The sequence below is a fragment of the Anas acuta genome, chromosome 19 (genome assembly GCF_963932015.1).
Source record: "Anas acuta chromosome 19, bAnaAcu1.1, whole genome shotgun sequence".
In the NCBI taxonomy this organism is placed as follows: Eukaryota; Metazoa; Chordata; class Aves; order Anseriformes; family Anatidae; genus Anas; species Anas acuta.
Window position 1 is genome coordinate 4,214,530 of NC_088997.1, and position 16,026 is coordinate 4,230,555.

The following is a 16,026-nucleotide window of genomic DNA, read 5'->3' on the forward strand; positions in this document are numbered from 1 at the left end:
GGAAGGATATTTACACCCTTAGCGGATAATGCCAAGCCATCTGCTCAGTTATGACCATTTCCTGAACTGTTTTGTTCCTTGATGCTGTTCAATAATTTCTATCTCCTGAAGCAAGGACTTATAGGTTGGATATGTCCTGTTGTACCTCTGTTTCTGCAGCAAGAAACCTATTAGTGGGCATTAGGCAGATCCTCCCTAGACTGGGAGCATCCCAAAGACCTGGGGATCGCGGCACCAGCCCTCTGCTTCACCCTTTCCACTTACAACCACAGTGGAGGCAGAACCCTGCAGACCTTGTTTAAAGATGGTTAATAAATACATTGCACATGATACCGGGAGGGAAGAGTTCATTTGCCTTTTTCTTGCCATGTAGCACTGGGGCCCTGGGGGCAGCAAGCACTGTTTTGCAAAGCCCTGCTAGCAGGGAGGTATGTGAGAAGCCTCAGCATATGCTCCCAGTGCTGCCTGCACTAGCTGATACGCGAGAATTCATCAGGGTACTGAAAATCAGGAGCGATACAGTCACGCTCTACTTCCTCCATGACACAAACTGAAAAATAATGAGAGCAAGCAAGCCACTAAAAATAAACTTAACCTTTCAGTGGCCACAGCATCACTCCTGCCAAACACAAATGACTGGGCTGCCATGCTTATTTCTGCTGATTCAGGACCGGAAAAGAGACAAGACACAAACCAGCCCTTAATTACTGAGAGCTGCTTATACCCCAGTGGCCATTATCAGCAGACATCTCATCTGCCCAGGACAATATTCTGCTGTAGACTAAGGACTAATACAAAGATCTGACCTCAAGGTGCTTGCAGATAATGAATACTTCCTAGTAACAAACTCTGAAACAAGAAAAAGGTTAATAGCCCCAGTGCTCAGTCAGGAAACCTAAAGCACGAAGGTGGAAAAGTGATTTCTGCACAGCCACAAAGCAAGACAGCAGAAGAGCTGGAATCAAAATCGAGAGCTCTTCCTAAACGTTGCCTACACAGTTCAGCTGCTAGCTTGTTTTCCCTGTATCTCTTCAGGATGTAGGGGAACACCTCACAGTCTTTCCTCTATTCCTGTTTGCTGGCCGTATGAAGACTGAAAAGCAAACACTGAGGTTCAGGCAGCTGGAAGCTCTGCCCTCCCTCTGTGCCAACAGCATGAGCACTGGCCATCAATCTTTGTCCTTCAGTTGCTCCTCAAACAACATTGTGCTGCAAAGCATCTCCCTGCTTAATGCAAACAAACACACCATTTGCTTTAACTTCACCTCCTTTCTTTCTGTTAGGATATTTCAGGAGTTGCTGGAAAAGGACATGATCTCCTCTAACACTGAGTTCTAGGCATCAGATAGGATCAAAAACTCTCAGTATCTTCCCAGAGGAGCTCGGTGGGTCACATAAGGGCTATATGGCACTGCTGCTTTCGTCAGGCAAGTGACAAAGGCAAATGACTGTGATGTTGGAGAGCCAGAGTTATTTGAATTGCACAGATGATTCAGAAAACAAATGTGTGCTAAAAATACAAGATATACTTGCAAAGAGTTCCTCTCATACCTGGAAAAGGCAGGGGCAGCTCTGGGGGAGATCTCTCTAGGACACAATAAAGTCTGAATGAACAGACAGTTAAAATACAGTTGTCTTGTCAGGAAACATTTGGGTAATTTTAATACAGGAGATTTTAGTCTAGCATCCTTCCTACATCACAGCACAGAGACAGAGGCTCTCCAAATTTAAAGAATAAAGCAGTAAAACAATCAATTGACTTACAAGGAACAGTAAATAGGAACTGTTCTAGGGAAAGAGCAATGTCCTTGGCCCAAAGTGGTAAATGCAGATACCCAGATGGGATGGCAACATCCTCTGGAACAATGGTGCAGACCTCTTCAAAATCCACCAACGAGCCCCAGCTCTGGCATCAGCTATTCACACACTCTACTCAAACCAGAAATGAAAAGTTATCTGTTACATATTTTAGTGGAATTGCATCCACTACACAGTGCTAGGAATCAGGAGGTCCTGGTGGATCACTGGGATCAAGAAAAAGAAGAGCAGAAGAGGCCTCAAGGAAAGGAAGACTAGCAAAGCACCAGCAGGTGGATTAATAAAGGATGCTATAGGTCATTTACAACACTGTGGGAATTCCTCCAAATAGTATCATGTCCCATGGCCTGGAACTCAGGTGTAACAACAAAGTTAAAACTTCTGTTGTCTCTAGCTAGTCATTATCTGCTGACACACAAACACCCCGTTCACTTGCTGTAACACTACAGCGAGGCCTCCAACAAAAACATGCAGAACACTGTACCTTAAAGCAGTGTAAAGAGAAATGTGGTTAGCATGACCACTCACTCCTCCTGCATCAAAGCTTACCACCTGCAAAACAAAACCACAGAAACAATAAACGTTTTGAAGAAAGAGACAGCACAGTAACCAACTTCAACATCTAAAGCAGCACTGCCCCAGCCCATTGTCTCCAAAGAGTTGTTTTTGTGTTGCACAACAAAGCCTTGTGTGTGAACTCATGCTATAGAAACACAACTAAACAAGTCAGTGAAGATGCTTTGGAACCAATGACTACCTAGTCTAAGAGCTTAAACAACAGGAAAAGGAGAAGTATCATGTTCCCAGCAGCAGGATGCACTTGTTACCTACGGTCCGAAGGCTACTTTCAGCTACTTTCAGAGTCTTGACCCAAACGGTCCAGCTCCATGAATCACTTTTGGATCTGAGAACATACCAGAATGCCTGTGGATTGCAAGGTGAAGGCCACAGTTTGCTGTGTTGTGAGCCAGGACATATTGCTCTAACAACAACAACACAATTATGTATTACTGTCCTGATTGTAACGAGGTTTCATCACAGGATAACATAGTGATAAAGTAATCTGATATGAGAAGAAGCCTTTTTAAAGAATTGTCTGACTACACTTTTTGTACAGCCAAGTCAGGCTGTTAGCTGAATGAGAAGGTTGTGTTGTTTTTTTTGCTTCTCTGCAGGGAGAAATGGGCACTTCATAACGCAGAAGTAATGTGTGAATGCAGCATTAACAAGTCACTGTCCAAAGCACAGAGCACCCTTGTCTCCCTGCCCTCAAACCTACCAGTAACGTGTTAGGGGTGAAGCATCCACCCTAAGGGCTCACTCTGCCCAGTATTGTGAAGACAGTATTTAAAATAACCCAGAAGACAAACTGGCAGCACAGAGTGTAGAGCAGGCAGGGTATTTGTGGTGCTACTTGTATGCTTTCCAGATGGTGAACAGCCTAAAGTTAGGTTTTCACTGTGCAAGAGGCCAAGCAGCAGAGTTCTTCACAGCTCCCTTCCCTGTGACCAGGAAGAAATTACAGCCTCCCTACATTTCAATCAATATCTGCTTCCTTGCCAGCTTGTTCTCTCTTCAGGGAAGGAAATGCTATTGCCTTGCTTAGTCACCACAGCTCCCTTCTCAAAATCTATTCTTTAAGCAGGGCCTGAAGTACTGGGTTAAAGATCAAGGGAAGATCAAAAGCTACCCTGCCCGTCCTGCAACTTTCTACTCCACCCTCCAACAGGAGAGGCCCTCAAACACAGGAGATATTGTGTAAAGAGGGAGAGGAAACACAGAGACGGTGATAAGAAACACTTCAAAAAACAAAAACTCCAGACAAATCTGCTTATAAACCCACCCACCCAGTACAAGTCTGCAGTTAGACTTTCCACTTTGCTCAGTGGCTGTAGCAATGTTGCTACCCAGCAGCAGGGTTATTCATTACCAGCAGTAAGTCAGGGGACCCAAAGTGGTTTTGTTCAGGTTCTAAGAAGCATTTCCTGGTCATCCCCTTTATAAGAAAAATTACATCTTCTGCTTTGGCTGCTTTTTTTGCACATTACCTGAGAGGCTCTCTGCAGGGACTGCATGCTCTGGCATGGTGCTCAGGCCTCCCTAGGATTATCAGCTTGCTGAGCAACTCATCTGGGAAAGATGTTATTAAATTCTGCACAGTTCAGGGAGCCAGCATAGCACCGTGTATTTTACAGATAAGAAAAGACATCCTTGAAGTCACTTCTACCTAGAGTGACACTCTCCTAAAATGGCAATGTATTCATCTCACCGCTGGCAGAATAAATTCCTGAGCAGGTGATTAACAGCGTGAGTCTGCTCGGGGTTGGGCTCGCGCTAAACTTTTTAACTAAACAGGGACAAAGAGAGGTTTTGTCTCTTCTGCCTGACCATTTATGTCCATTTAACCTGTACAAATATAACATCTTTGAGATTACTACTCTGCTGTCAAACATGGTTGAAATTGGCTAATGGGCTCTAAAGTCTTTTGAAACATGCACATGCACACGCACAAATACAATTGCAGTACTCTTGTTTCCTTGGGAAACCAAGCTAAAAACTCAGGGCAAGCCAAAGTACACATTTTCTCTTCTATGGGGAACATGAGAGAACAAAACAAAGACCAAGATAAGAGACTGCAGTGAGCAGATGAAATAAGCCGAACGCTGTTTTGACAAAACTGGCTCAGGCCAATTTTTGGGTTAGGAAACTTTGTGTTGGGAGCACGAAGCTGAGTTAGTAAATATTCTTGATGTGGAAATTATCTGTTCAGAAACACCTTTGGAGGTTTTCCTTCTCCACATCTGTTTTGAAATAGGAGCTGCTGTTCTTAGTGCTGCTGCAGTTATATAACAGCTGAACCAACTAAAGGGATCGCATGAAGTTAATTTTCAAATGATGTTGTCTAATTTACTGTTAGGACATTTGCAACTGAATAGCCTACCTCCTCTGTATACAAACCTGTGCGCACAATTACCTGCACACTGACCTGGCCACAGTGGCATTCACTTTACCTGCAAAGAGGTCATCTTTGAAACACTGGCCCTTGCCCTTAGATCCTTCAGGCTGACCCTGACCGAGTTGTCCCACCTATTTGGAGCTTCTAGGTCTGTGGTCTAAAGAGGGCATCGATTCCGCAGCATCACTGTGGTGCTCCTTAAAGCAGGCTCCTTAAGCAAGACTTAAAGCAGGCAGCAATCACATGGAAATATATTCCTCTGGCTTCAGGGATTAATTTCATTGATAACAAATCTGAATTTCTTTCTCACATGCTAAAGATATTTTCACATGGGAGCATTTGCTTCTTCCACGTGGTGCAGCTAGCTGGTGTGCTTGCTTTGAACACTTAACCTGAACCAGGCTGCCGAGGAAATCAAGCAAACAATCAGGGCAGGATGAAAAAACCTGAACATCTTGAAACTGTCTGGGTTAAAAACAGGCTTAGCAAGTTCTGGGAGCAAAAGGCTAGGATAGGAAATACACTTGATGTGGAAATTATTGCTCAATGAAATCTTCAGGGCAAGAGGGAGTTCCCTCCCCACACCTGTTCTGAAATGGGAGCTGCTGCCATTGGTGTTGCTGGGTTTTCTTCTGGGTGACCTTGGTATTCAGGAAATAGAGCTTTCACTAGTGGAAACTAGAGCAGCAGCCAAGACAAACAGGTCCACAAATCCCTTCCGGAGGGGGGAGAGCACAGAGGAAATTACTCAATTGCAAGCAGAAGAGAAAACTCCTGAGAGGTCTGTAGTCCATGCTCCCTCTACATACCATGTGTATTGGAGAAGAAAAGCACTCAAAGCTGTGGGTCTCCCTCACTCTTTCTGGCATCATCTAGTGCTTCAAACAGAGAACACATCTGCTCAAGTACACTGGTGGGGATAGTAATGTCTCTTTCTTTTTCAAAGAGGGCCATCTCATAAAATGCTACAGCAAGAAGCTCCGTTTCTAATGTCTTTCCTCTGAGCATCATGTCATAGTCCCAATTTACACTGCAGAAACCAGTGACATTCAAGCTCCCTTTGATCCTTGATTGTGAGGGTGTTTTTTTGGAGATGTTTCTTATTGCTAGAGAAGCTAAAGATTAAAAAGAATGGACAATTGGATGACAGAAAAAAAAATAATCAAACGCTATCAACAATCCAAGGTCTGTTGTATTTGAACAGCAAAAGTCTAATCCACGTATCGACTCTTAGAACAAAAGGTTCGAGGGGTCTTCCGCTCACAAATCCTAAAGCACACTTCAGGAGACTGCAGCATAGATGAAGAAGGGAGGAAAAGGGATACCAAAGTCTGTCCCAGATTTTCTGCCTTCACTAGGCAAACTCCACATGCTTCACTGCATATCCAGTGTTCTGTAAAAGCACTGAAAACTGTGTATAAACATCAAACATTTAATGCTGCTGAATTTTAGGGCAGTGTGGAATCCAAGATCCAAAGCATCAAAGCTGAACTCACCCCCCTCAGCTCCTACTTGGATGCCATTTGTAGAAAAGTCTGACTTGACTGATTTGGAGCTGACCAAAGACAATAGGACTCTTCCACAAGCAGCTGAATGGATGTTTCCATCAGTCTGTAGTGGTTGGCATCTTATAAGAATGCAGTATTGCTGAATGCTGGTCTTGGCACTGCATCTGCCCCAAACACAGTCTGTATGTTACCTCTTAACCTAAGCTCTGCTATCATCAAACCTGAGATCCTGAAGAGTAGAATTTCATAGTCTACAGGCTGCCTGGGGCCCGCACTGTACTACATAATTTGTTTTTTACACACCAAATACTTTCTAATACGGACTGAGACAAACTATCCTTGGCTGCCTCTCCCGGTACCACTGGCTTTTGCTTAGAAATACAGCAGGCAGGAAATCATTTCCAAAGTCTATAAATTAGTTTTGGCATTGAGTACACTAACCATTAATTTCTGTGCCTGCACTATTTAATATACAGCTTGGGTGAAATCTGTCCCTGTAGCTCTCAAAACGATTGAGTTACTCTTGGACTTCCAGGGCAATTGAGGAAATGAGTAACTATGCAATGGAACAAAAATATGCATAGCATGGTGTAACTCCATGCCTTGCAATCTTTCCTTTCGGACACGTCGGAATTACAGCCTGCTTCTCCACTGCCAGATGACACACGTGTTTCTGTAAATAAAAGATATCATTGTCTACGATAAGACTATAGGGAGAGTTGGGGAAAGTTGTTCCATTGGGATGGCTAAGACAATATATGTCTTCCAATCATGTGAACTCCACTGTTAGCTTGGTGGGTTTGAAGCTCTGTTATCTTACGTTTTAACAAGGTTCTGTTAATGTTTTAAGTTAATTCTATCAATTTCAACATTACTGAAAAACAGACTCAGTTTACCCTTCAAGACAAGCCCATTTTTTCAGAACAGCAGAGATGCTCAAAGACTGGCAAACAACAAGTTCTGAAGTTTTAAAATGCTGAATGTTGGACACAGGCAATTAGGTGCTTGCTTTCCATTCTTGGCAAACTAGGTCTGTTCCTTCCTGAAAGGTATTACAGCAGACACCTGAGACCTGCGTGATTATTTGTGACAAAATAATGCAAGTTTACAGAGTGCTTCATTACCATCATTCCCATGAAGATGCTTCAGGGGCCACTGATGCTGCTGACATGTTCTGCTACAGCAATTTGTCCTCACTGCTGCTCAGGGAACTGCTGAGGGAATGCAATGGGCCTGCCACAGTGCTCCTCATTACTAAAGCTACACCCTCCACCAGCAGCACAGCAGGGTGAGCACTAGTGGTTGTGCATGTTTCTTGCTTTGAAACCCCCACACTGGAGTTTACAGCTCATGCTATGTAAGTGCCAGACTCCTGCCTTCTCCAGCACAAACAGCTTGAGTTTAATTTCCTCTGAGGCAAAGATCTAACCCTCTCTAACCATCTAGAGAAAGTTTGAGTGTTTTCAGAGTTTCTGCTGGGATTCTGGTGCACTTGTCCTAGTGCCCTGGAGAGTCACAAACATGCAATACAAATCCTCTTGTGTTAGGAGCTTTCAGATCAGATTAAAACTTTTCTATTCATTGGATCAAAAGGCACAAAAGGACTCCAGGAAAACTGGATTTTTCTCTGTGCACAGCAATGTATTTCATGGAAAATTAAACATAGAATCAATACAGAATTGGACGCATGTTGCTGTTTTTCGTTCTTTTGGGGTTTTCATGCTACAGGAGATGTGGCTTCTTGTTTTGTAAATTGCTGCAAGGCTTTAAGGGTTTTGTGATTTTGCTGATCAGTGTGCGACAGCGACTTGCATCACAGCAAGGTTCAACAGAAAATAATGGAGCACAACTTTTTCCGTACCTTTTTCCTGTTCCGTGGAGAAAAAACTATTCCTAGGAACTGTGGTTCAACACCCTTCAATCCTGACCGGTATGCCTGCTAAACTAGCCTTCTAATAAATGGCTATCAATGCACTTCAAATCTAAGCCTAAACCTAAGCCTTATTCCCAGACAGACTTTCTTCATCATCAAAAGCTAGCAACAGTGGCAAAATACTGCTTTAAAATGTTGAAAACATTTGAGGAGTTACTAAAGCAAAGAAGCAAAACCTTAACTTTGAAGACTTCAAAGAAAGATTTCAGAGTAAAGGGAAAGCCTAGAACACTAGCTCAAAAGTACTGTGGAAACTGCCCATGCAGAAGGAAATTTCACATTACCAGGTTGATGTTATTGTCTTCTATATGCTTCAGCACAAAGGCAGCAAGGAGCTGTGTGTCCCATTCAACAGAAGGATTATCTGGAAGATCCCTAAAAAATGAGAAGTGCAATTAGTCACTCAATTCCTGAGAACTTTACAAAGACTATGCCAGAAAAGAGAGATGCTCTTATCAGAGACTGAAATCAAGAAAAACTTATTTACCATATAAAACCACCAAACCTTACTTAAGAGTCTTACAAGCTTGTATACTGCTGGGGTTGGAAGTGAACCAACAGAGAACACCCTTCACATAGAAGCTCTCTCTCGTACCATTATGGTAGACTTTCTAACTGCTTTACCCCAAGCAACACCTATTTTGTTCAATAATTCCTGTTCTCTGTTCATTCCTGTCAAATTTCTCTCTATATACACAAAGAAATAACTACTAGATCTTTATTTAAAAGACCTTTCAAAACTCATTTACCCCGGAGACTTTCCAATTGTAATCTACTGGTGAATTACATATGAAAAGTAACAATCAAAGTGCTACTCCTTTGTAGAGGAATAATCCATTAACCTCAACCAAAGGACAACGTAGCTGTAATTACATTGCATGGATTTGATAGTAGTTTTTCATCTTTTTTTTTTTTTTTAATCTGTGCATACCAACTCATCTGTGACTGAAAACTCTGCCTGGGTATTTCAGATTGCAAGCTCCTAGGGGCAGGGACCATGAGCCAAATGCTCATGGTCCTACATGTGTTTCTACACTAATAACACCAGGAAGCCAACAGAATTATTCCGTATTTACACAACTGAGAGCTGAATTTGACCCCCCCAGTAATTATGTATGAATGATGCCAAGAAAACACTGCTTGCAAAGTTAGGTTATTAGTAACAGCAGCATAACGTGCAGCTGCTAAAGACCAATGATGACATGTTAAACTGGTCTTTTTCTCAGACCTTTTCCGTCCTCTGATAGTCTGATAATTGCTGTGAGGTGGTTTAGCAAAAATGACTACACAGCCTTCTCACACAGACACACCAGGTTGGACTCTGAACTGATCCAGCTGTTTGCTGCAGTGAGCAGCGGCGCCACTTCCCAACACTCTTAGTGCCTTGCTGACTCCCAAGACAGCAAGAACTCTAACATCTGCAACAGAACAACAGGAAAATGTCTCCTTGGCACACTCCAAAATAAAGCTCAGCCTGGGTTTTCGTGAGAGGCCTTCTGGCCACAGATTTTCGCCCTGTTAATAGTAGTTGTAGTAAAAGGAGGAGCCTGAAGTACAAACTGACCATTAGGTTGTTGACCACTGTATTACATACCCATGTTCAGCACGGGCCAAAATAAAAACCCCTGCAACAAGAGACAGTGTTTCTACAGTAATAACATTTTACCATTCTAGTTATGGTCCCGGTAGTGACATTACCAGCAACAGAAATTTTTTCTTTTTTGCCATTCCCTCTTGTGTAGACAGCATCCTCATCTGGTGTATACAAGGCGCTGAATTTCGTCACAGGAAAGGTTCTTTGGTACATCTAGTGGCTGTCTTATCAGGTTAACAAATCTGCATCTAATCTGCTCAAGACAAAAACTTTCACATCTCGTGTTTGAAGATGAAGTGGCCCTGAAGGTATTACAAGTCCCACCATGTCACAGCAAGCTTTAAACAGAGCGCATTTTAAAAACGTGCTTCAACTAAAATATCCCAAGTAACATGTACACTGAGCAGAGTCTAAGTGCAAGTCTACAAGTGCTCCAGTTACTTGAATGGTACCTTTGAGGTTGTGTGAAGGCTTAATCGGATAATATTGAAGTGGTAAATTTGTCTAAAAGGGATTCTCCACTGGCCACTTACAATGCAAATACCATCGCCCATTTTGGGCAGTGGATATATGGAGCTGTGGAAGAAGCGAAGAGTCTCATTAAAGCAGGAGTGGTGTTCCAACAGCGAGAGGTCAGAAAAAAAACAGGGCTTGGAATTTATGATGTCCAGGAGGCTCTTGGTGTCATAGCCACTGCACTCAGCTTTATTGGGCTGTCTCCAAAAAGGCTGTTGGGTAGTGGAGCAGGTTTTAACTAGTTTAGACAGATAAAGATCATCCTCCTTCAATGGAAATGAACAGCTGGAGGCAAGGGTTTAGAATCCCTGGAAACAAAACAATCTGAAGGCATGAGCAAATTAACTCTGTGAACACCAAACTGATTAAGCGGGAGTATTCTGCAAAGAAAAATCTACTTCTACATACTTACTGCTGCTCACTCACTCCCAGTAAGGAAAATATTTTTTTTCCTTGCATTGTACTATTTGTCAAGCACCAAAGACAGAGAAGCTGATCCTGCCAAACCAGACACACATATACATAAGCATATTTATAACTCATTAATAGCTACAATGGCCCACTGATGTATTGTTAGCTCATTCTGCAAACAGGAAAAGTGGCACGCAGGTTAAATGACATGCCCAAACTCACCCAGAGAAGTCAGGAGTGGAGCAGCGAATACATTGATCTCACTCCTCCAGGATTTTTATTTTTATTTATTTTTCTTTTTTGTAAGAGTTTGCATAATACTCTGTAAAGTCAAAAATTTAGGAGTTACCATGATAGTAGGGACCCCACGGAAAGCATGAGACCAATGACTTTCTGCCTGTGCTCTGGAGATAAATAACTGAGTCCAGGTAAGGACAAAAAGATGATGAAGAAAACCAAGTTCACGTACACTGTATGGCAATGCACCCAGGAGATGTTCTTACAGGAGGTCTCTGCATGCCCTGGGAACTTCTTAGGTGCATACAAAGTTTGAAAACTGCTGTACTTCACAAAGTCACCTATTCAGTAGAAATATTTTTCCCTAATATTCTAAATCAGTACTTGTCAAACCGAAGAAGTCCACTGACTTCCTAAACTATTCAAGTAAGTTGCATCCGTAATGTTTATACTTTCAGGAATTAGTTCAGAAACAGTCAGCATTTCAGTGGTTAATTCTGCAGTCTGCCTTTCTGGCTAAGGCAGATAATACCTCAGAGCTGAAGGTCGAAGGGCTGAGATAAAGGACTACAAAGGAGTGAAAACTAGCACATTCCCTGGAGCAGACTGGAGCTTGTCCCAGGAGACAGCATTCCCCACGCTCTCCCTCCCTGTGCTCTGCCCCAGAGAGCTCCTTGTTGCTGCTGTCAGTCACCAAGACAGACTGAGATATAAATCCTGCATGGGAAGGCCTCCCAGGTCATGCTGCTGGCTGTGCTGGTGGGAAGGGTACAGAGGTTCGGTCACTTGGCCTCATTTCCACCGAACGCTTACGGACTGGGAGCGATGTTTGTGGGATTCCACATGAGTGACAGTGAACACAGGTGGCTGCTTGGATCCAGCCTGTGGTGACCTGGGAAAAATAGGGAGATGCACAGGAGGCAAAAATATTTTTAATGAAATAAGGTTTCTCTCCAGAAATGCTGCATTTTTCCAGCTGTTTTCAGTGGAAGGCATGTTGTGCACAGCACAGGGAACTGACAGCTCTGCCAAGGGATCTATAGATTGCAAGGAGAGAAATGGCAAATTAGGAAGCCGCAGCTTCTGCAGCATGGCATAGTGTTTGTCTCTGCTCACTGCCTTCAACACACCCAGTCGCAGGAAACATTGTGCTTCTGAAAACAAGAATACTCCAGCTTTCCATTGATCCACCCTGGGCAATACCACCATCATTGGTGAGAACCCCATGGGACCTTCTGGTTTCCTCCCTCTCACCTCCTTTCCCTCCTCCTTGCCAAGCTCAGCAGGCAGAACAGATGCTGGTATCTGCAGTTCCCCTCCCCAGGGTCTGCACAGGAAGAACACCACAGTGGGGAGCCATAGCAAATCCTATCAGCAAGTTAAACCAAAATTCAACCTTGTGCAGATCTTGCCCTGCAGTCTTAGAGCTGGCTGAATGAAAGAAACGTAAAAAATCATTGCTTGATGCCAGCTCCTCTCCAGGCCTCCTCCTCTTGCCTGCTGGGGAGCGTAGCTCATCTTCTGCCTCAGCCTTGGCCATTAAAACACTGTGCATGTTGCCAGTGATGCTGTCCCTGCCAGTAGCCCAGACGATTTGTCGGGTCGTCTTTCTAGGAATGTTTAGGCTGAAGACAGCTAGATTCCTGTCATTGGGAAGGTGTCTTTCGGCCAAGACAGAGATTTAAAAACCTTCACAGAGATATATTGCCAAGTGACAACTTTCTTACATGATATACTGCTCACTCCCTGTCCAATTTTCCACTGCTCATCTTCCACAGATCTTCTAGTAACAGCCAGCGCATTTATACAATCTTCTTTCAAAGCCTTCCACGGAATTTATTCTGCTCATGAACTAAGCTCTCATGACTACCCTAAAGGTTAAGTGAAATGAGCAGTCTACGTGATGCCCACGTGCCTTCACAGGGAGCGAATGGGCTATCCTATACGGGACGCTTACAGTTAGAGATCTGTCCGTCCTGCAACTTGTTGAATTGAGCAATCTTCAGGTCCCTGGGTGCATTCAGAAGCTGTGCAGTTGACGTTTACCTTAGTGGGGACCGACAACCCCATCTCTGCCTTGACATGAAATCTTTTTAGGTTATAAGTCTATAAAGTTCCTTCTAGATGGCACCTAGTTCTGCATTACTACATTATGAAACACCACAGCAAATCTTGCAAGGTACTACCAAGATTTTCCATTCCACTATACACCGACAGGGTCAAGACGAAGGAGCTTTCCCATTTCTTATCGCCTTTTTATCCTGAAGCCCTGCAGCATGACCTTAATCAATCCAAGGCTGGGGACCAGGAAACATTTTTGCATAATTTCTCCTCAGCCCTCGTCTCCCCTGTGAACGATTTTACATTAAACCAGCACAAAGGTCGGGAGATGGATGGTGGATTACATAGGAAACAGGTGAAGTGCTGTGCAATAGGTTCCCAGCTGAGAACAATGACCGCAATGTGTTTGCTGGAACAAAGGATGCCCTTTGTATAAAGTTAACTGTATAAAATGAACATCTGGGCAATTGAAACTGGATCAAAAAGCAAAAGATCCCACAGAACAAAATGACGTGAGTGCACAATTAGTGAAAAAGCCATGTGATGACTAGAGGCAATCAGTGACCTTTATATCACAGCATCAAAGTAATTGAAAAAAACGAGTAAACAGAAATTATTTCATGCTCCCTAAAGTAGAGCAGAGAACTTTTATTTTTGAGATTATACTATGATAAGTTAAGACACGCTAGCCCTAGATCTTGAAGCAGAACCTCTAAATCCCTCCTTCAATAACTATTTATAAATTTCTCTTCCTATAATGGACAATTACAAACAGGAGGGAGGCACTGCTGTTAGGCTGCATGTACATCTCGGATACAAACGAAAAGATCCCACTTAGAGAAACAAGCAGCATCTCACTCCATCATGCTAAACAGAGAAGAGATGTATGCCTGTTGGAATGTAACCATCTACAATTTAGGAGAGGGAATAAAGCGGGGTGCTAATTGTAAAATGATCAAATTAAAGCCGCCTAAAACAGAGAAGCCCACGGTGCAGTTTTTACACTGGCAGCTTCCTCCCTTTCCCCATAGTAAAGAAACCCAAATTATTCTGAGATTTGTCTTTTAAGAATGGAAATAAGAATCTTAAGTTTTTGTGTAGTTAGAGAATAAAATAAGTGGCAAAATGTCAACGACTACACTATTTAGAAATTCAATGCATTTCAAATATTTCACAAAAGAAAAAAAAAAAAAGAATGGACATAAATCTCTACTCCCATCCTTAACTTCTGTAATGTATAATTTGGGGCCTACTTTATTCGAATTTCAAAGGTAAGTTAAGTAAGTTTAGATGCCTACAAGACAAGTAAGTGCTGACCTCACTAATGTGGCCATAGCAGGCAAAAGTCATGCATAAAGGGAAAGCAGACAACGGCAGCACTTCATTCAGCTTCCTCAGGTGTGCAGGCAAGCTGTACGTGCTTCTCCGCTGAGCTATGTAAAAACACAGTGCAGCTCCATCGGACGGTGCTCCACGTCCCTCTGGGCCTCCCCAGAAGTAACAGGTAATTAGAGCTCTAGGGAACAAAGTTTCTGACATGGGCACAATCACGTGTTTGTCTGAGAAATAATCATAGAACCATAAATCACAGAAATCCCAAGTTGGAGGGGACCCCAAGGATCACAGAGTCCTGCCCCTGGCTCCGCACGGGACAACCCAAAAACCTGCCCCCATGTCTACTTCTTGAACTCCATCAGTGCCTGCCTCTCCGCTCCCCCTTGGGAGGAAAATAAGCATCCTTTGGGTTTAAATTCAAAGGAATTATTACAGAACACAGGCCCGCTTGTTTGCAAGACCCATCCAAATGTCCCTGTACTCATTTATTTTTGTAATGAATTATTGATGATTTCTCAGCAGAGTTTAATGTCTATTCACAGAGATGACACAATTGCTTATCATAATTTGAAATCTGGTATTCATTTGACGTCTGTGCCTCAGTGCCCTGTTGATAAATGACAGCACAAAGCTCTGTAGGAACAAGTTCATATTCAATGTCTTTAAACAAAAACAATTGATGGAACCTTTCAAGAACAGAAATGCATAGAAACTACAGTGGCTAAAGCTAGTTTAAAAAGTAACTTTTAAAACCTAGTTTACAGGTGGCATCAGGCCCAGTCATGTAAGGCAGGAAACAAAACTCAGCACAACTAATCCTGAGCTGATCACTGATTTAGTCGCAGCTTTTCCTATCTTCTACTCATCACGACTGTGAAATAGAAATAATTGTATGTTCAAACCTACGTAAAGCAGTTTGAGATCCTTCTAAGAAAAGTGTCGTGGCCCAAAACATACGAAAGTCTGCAAAAAGCTCCAAAATGTAGAGCACAGTGAACAGCTCTGCCCCTGTGGCGCAGTGGAACTCTGCAACGAGGGTAATGTCTTCTGGAGCAGTTAGCACTTCCTCAGGGGCTGGCGCCAAACAGAGAACAAACTCCCAAATCAGATGTCATCACAAATCACTTTGCTCTCAGCTGCAAATACCAGGAATACTCCCTGGAACATATCCTTTCTAGCAGAAACACAGCAATATTTAAAGTTTAAAATACCCCAGACACTCCACTGTGAGTAATAAAGCTGAGACATCTGGGCCAAGCGTTATCCCAACAATGGAGACCCTGCTCGCTAAGGCACGTGGCGGGGATTTGGGTGTGTCACCTACAGGGCACCTTGCTCTGGTCATCTAGTAGCAAGGTGTCACCATGCAATGCTGCAGCTAAGGAAGAGATTTCCAGCATACATCTCCAGCTCCTTGTTAGATCCTTGGTCTCATCCAGCAAATCTCATCGCTGGCCGATGAGCACTTAGAACAGAACCACCAACGCTGTGCTGCAAACGTGCAACAAGAGGAGAAACATCACTTGGGAGTCTCGTGCAAGTGTCGCACTCGGGTGTGACATCCATGTTATAACTGTGCTGCTGGAATGTGCTCAGGGATTGTGTGGGCATCGCTGCTGATTGATCAACTGCCCATGCCAGTGAGCACCACGTATCT

General features: G+C 43.2%; 1 protein-coding gene across 7 annotated transcripts in view; it reads right to left on the reverse strand.

Annotated features, from left to right (window-relative positions):
- The window catches only part of PIGL (phosphatidylinositol glycan anchor biosynthesis class L), a 69,883-nt gene that overhangs the window by 19,729 nt on the left and 34,128 nt on the right, over positions 1-16,026 (reverse strand). For all 7 annotated transcript variants that reach the window (XM_068656257.1, XM_068656262.1, XM_068656261.1 and 4 more), the window contains 2 exons: positions 8,500-8,590; positions 2,303-2,370 (listed from right to left, as the gene is read on the reverse strand). In XM_068656257.1, the coding sequence (XP_068512358.1) occupies positions 2,303-2,370; positions 8,500-8,590 (159 nt within the window). The remainder of the gene's footprint in view (positions 1-2,302; positions 2,371-8,499; positions 8,591-16,026) is intronic.